Source organism: Oncorhynchus mykiss, chromosome 25 (assembly GCF_013265735.2).
Source record: "Oncorhynchus mykiss isolate Arlee chromosome 25, USDA_OmykA_1.1, whole genome shotgun sequence".
NCBI classification, from domain to species: domain Eukaryota; kingdom Metazoa; phylum Chordata; class Actinopteri; order Salmoniformes; family Salmonidae; genus Oncorhynchus; species Oncorhynchus mykiss.
The window spans coordinates 16,848,077-16,852,087 of record NC_048589.1 but is presented as its reverse complement, the minus strand read 5'-3'; the positions used below and the strand labels follow the sequence as shown (position 1 = coordinate 16,852,087).

Sequence of the window (4,011 nt, the reverse complement as noted above, 5' to 3'; positions counted from 1 at the left end):
ACAAACATTTTGCTGGCAAAAAATGTAACCACAAAAGTAATTTTCACGCACAGCCTTTTATGCGCAACAAGTCAATTTGATGGAAACACATCTCTGGTGGGAAAATGCGCATATTGTTTTATGCAGAATTTAGAATATTTGCATGAAAATCTGTCACCAATTGGATGGAAACCTAGCTACTATCAGGTACTTTTCTTGCTACTGAAAAAGCTGTTGAATTTTTGCATGTTTTTACCCCTCATGTTTATGTTTTATCATTTTTAATAATGGATAAATCCCAAAATATTGTCAAGCCTCACAGCTGTTCATGGTAATGTAGAAATAAGCCTGTATCATGAACCATGCACTACTCATTCAACATGATAAAACCTTCACATTAAAAGCCCTTTTTACTTCACACATCCTATGTTCTATGTGTTTAATGTGGAGTTTCCTAAACATGGTAGCCTACTCACAGCATATGCTCCTAACATACATACTTTAGACAGCACATAAAAGCACTATGAGGACAACAGTGGCTGGCCATAATGGCTCGGAAAGACACTGTATGATTTAAGATGCATATCCACTACACGCCACACACCCACACACCCACACCTTCTCCATCCTGCTGCTGCTTCGTGGGTTAACACCATCAGCTAGCGACACAAAAACACCAGCTTTGCACAAGTAAGTGTCCCTAATTATCAGCAAAGGGAGGCCGATCCCACTAATCCGAACAATGTGTTCTGCTTCCCAATTCCACCTGTGCCCAAAATACAGGGGGGGGGGGGGGGGGGGGGGGGGGGGGGGCTAGTGGAAGGACTCAGGGTCCCAGTGTCAGGGGACCAGGGACCAGGTGATGCCGGAGCACCACAGAAGGCCCCTCCCTTGGCTGGGCTGGCAGCTGCCTCCCCCCACTGGGACGTCCCACAGCTGACAGTCCCAGAGTACTGACAGGGGCTCTTTACAGTGTCAATAGCCCCATAAATTAGAGCTAACCGCCTTTGTGGCAGGCGAGGTGTCAGGCCTTTTGGCCCAACGGCGCTTGTTACCATGATGAAATGTAGATTGAATGGAAGGGGCCTGTGTCCCAGGCACGAGAGCTTGGCCTCACCCGGTCTTTGTGTCCCATGCACAGCTATTGTCCAGTTCTATTCAGAGCTCTCATGGAGGAGGGGGTTGAAGGGGGACTGAGGAGTTACATCTCTTAATTTCTCCCCTGATCTCCACCTCATCCATCAGCCATGGGAGGATAAGCATGTATTTTACACGCTTGACTTGTTGCTAAGTGAGGGTGAGTCATTGTTGGGGGTTTGAGTGAATACATGTCTGTGGCTTCCATCCCACATATGTCATTGTTCTGGAGTGTTTGGTAAAGCCAGTCAATCATTGACTATCATTTTTTAATATAATTGGTTTCATGAAGATATATTTTTATCTTTAAATATCTGTTTTGATTTGTTGGTTTAAATAATAAAAAAGTTGAAGTTACAATAATGCCATATACACTATTATCTTGGTGTGTATTCTTATGTTTAAACATCCTATGTAAAAATTACCCATATTTACTTGCATTATTCAGATGCGCCCTAGGTATGAACACAGCCATGTCCTTAAGGGACAGTGACAAATCCTCTGGCCCACAGATGAGAAGGCCACAGTCCTGTCCCCCCGCCTGCGCCAGACAAAAGTGAATCGCCATCCTGGCGCCCGCGCTGCCCTTTCATCTCCCACACCCTGTTGAAGTGAAGATGGATGATCCCAGAGCTCAGAGTGCCACATTCAACCTCCCTCTGCAGAGCTGCATTGTCTGGCCCTTCTGTCTCTCTTTAGCTCAGGGGTAGGCCTCTCCTCTAGGCTGGTTAGCAACCAACACCCTCTCTACTCTACGCCCATCTCCCCTGTTCAGCATCGCTAACTACTACACCCTCCTGGGTCTACCATGGAGAGACCCTAAAATACAGTGCACAGCAATGGTAAATATAATATAGTTGTGTTTTACTATTGTAGTGCTACGTAGCCAATTTGAAAATTAAAAACATGAACGACATGCTCAAAAACACAATAGTCTGATGCAAATAAAAATGTAAGTAGATGTTAATAGATTTACATTTCTGATATAAATGGACTGTCTCAAGTAAAACAGCAGAACATTTTCGGTTTTTTTTCATATCAAAAGTTTAATTTAGGAAAATAGGACACCTGCACAGAAGGACACAGTACTTTCCATCTTTGTCATTTGTTTCAGTAACACTGATATTGAATAGCCATAGCAGCTATTCTTGCTGTTAGTTCAAAGAACAACAGTATGAAATGGTCCCTGTGTGTGCATTTTAAATCCTTTCAATATAAACAAGGCATGTCAATTGGAAAAATAGCAGCGACATACTCAATAAAAGATACACTATATACAAAATATGTACAGGTCCTGAGGCTACCAGTGTTTTTTTTACAGTTAAACCAACTATTTTTCTCAGTCCACTGGCAGTGAGCTTCTTTGTCCTGGGTTGGGCCTCAACTTCAGTCCTGAGTGTTGCCTGCTCACTTGCCCATGGAAAAGCTGTGCAGGGTGGATGCGGTGGTTGGTAGAGGCTGGCAGAGCGAGCAGGGACAGGGCATTCCAGGGAAGTGCCTGTAGGAGCTGGCTAGGTGGAGAGGGTCCTTCAGCAGGCTCTGTACCGGTGCATGGTGGAAGCCCATGTAGCTTGCAGAGGGAGGTGAGTGTGGGGCTGGAGCAGGGGGAGGCGAGGGGTGGTGGAGAGCTGAGGCCGTGCTGCCAACTAGGGAGTGCAGGTTCTGGGCCAAGGGGTGCAGTGGGAGATGGGCTGTGGGGGCCGGAAGGGTGATCCGGGGGTGGCTGGTGCGACTCTGGGCACCACTGCCTCCGTACACATCCCCAACCAGCTTTTTCATCTCCTCCAGAGAGCTGGACAACATGAGGATATAGTTACGGGCCAGCAGCAGGGTGGAGATCTTTGAGAGCTTGCGAACAGAGGGCCCCTGAGCGTAGGGCATGACCTCTCTCAGGCCATCTAATGCCTGGTTCAGGTCATGCATCCTCTTCCTCTCTCTGCCATTCACCTTCAGCCTAAGGTCTTGCACATCGTCACCCTCTTTGAGGTCAGCCCGGGTCTTGCTCTTGCCTCCCCCAGCACAGCGGTCAACCCTGCCCTGGCCGGCAGCCCTGGCTGCCCCCTCCTCCTGGCAGTAGGCCTGAAACATCTTGTTGGAGAAGAAGCTACCCATGGAGTCATCCACCACCAGGTCTGGAGATGAGGAGCGGCTGGAGTTGGAGCCAGCGTCAGAATCCATCTCAGCCGTTGAATAAGTAAAAAAATAAACGTTATACACGAAAGTAGAAAAGACAACTAAATCCCCAAAGCAGCTGAGGTTAGAGCCAAAGCCTTTGGTAAAAGGTTCTTGAAAAATGTTTCACTCTTTTTTCCCCCACCGCTCGCTGAGGGCCAATGCTCTCTCACTCGTACTTCTGTCAGAGCTCAGTAGATAGCTAGATACAGCAGGCGAAGGCAGGAGATGTGCTATGTCTGGTCCTCGTCAGCGGTCTGTCCTTCTGCAGCTCTACAGGGGTGCATTTATACCCCCGTCCCAACAAAGGAACAATGAGACGCATAATGAAACATTTAGACTCGCAGCCAATTGCAGAAGGGACACACTTTCACTCCTCAGAGCCCACCCTTACCACCCCACCTCGCTACACCCACGTTTAACTCTCCATAATCACCACACATTAACTAGAGCAGGCCTGGGTTCACACGTATGTGTTAAGACATACAAAACACTGTTTAGTTAACACAAGGCACCTCACAGTTCATCAGTGAAGATTCACATGTACATATGAAGATATAAAGGACAGAGTTTTTCATCAGTGGTCTAAATTTGCAAGTATGTAAAGACGTTTACCGTAATGGTTATGGTGGGATAAACAATGTGCAAAATTAAATGTAAAAAAATTATCCCAGTGTCAGGGGGACATTCACCAAAGTGATGCATAATATAGTAATCATTTCA

General features: G+C 46.7%; 1 protein-coding gene across 1 annotated transcript; it reads right to left on the bottom strand.

Annotated features, from left to right (window-relative positions):
* Positions 1–2,064: 2,064 nt before the first annotated feature.
* Positions 2,065–3,538, bottom strand: LOC110504324 (oligodendrocyte transcription factor 3-like). The gene has a single exon (XM_021583104.2). The coding sequence runs from the start codon at positions 3,292–3,294 to the stop codon at positions 2,524–2,526; it is 771 nt and encodes a 256-aa protein (XP_021438779.2). The 5' UTR covers positions 3,295–3,538; the 3' UTR covers positions 2,065–2,523.
* Positions 3,539–4,011: the final 473 nt, after the last annotated feature.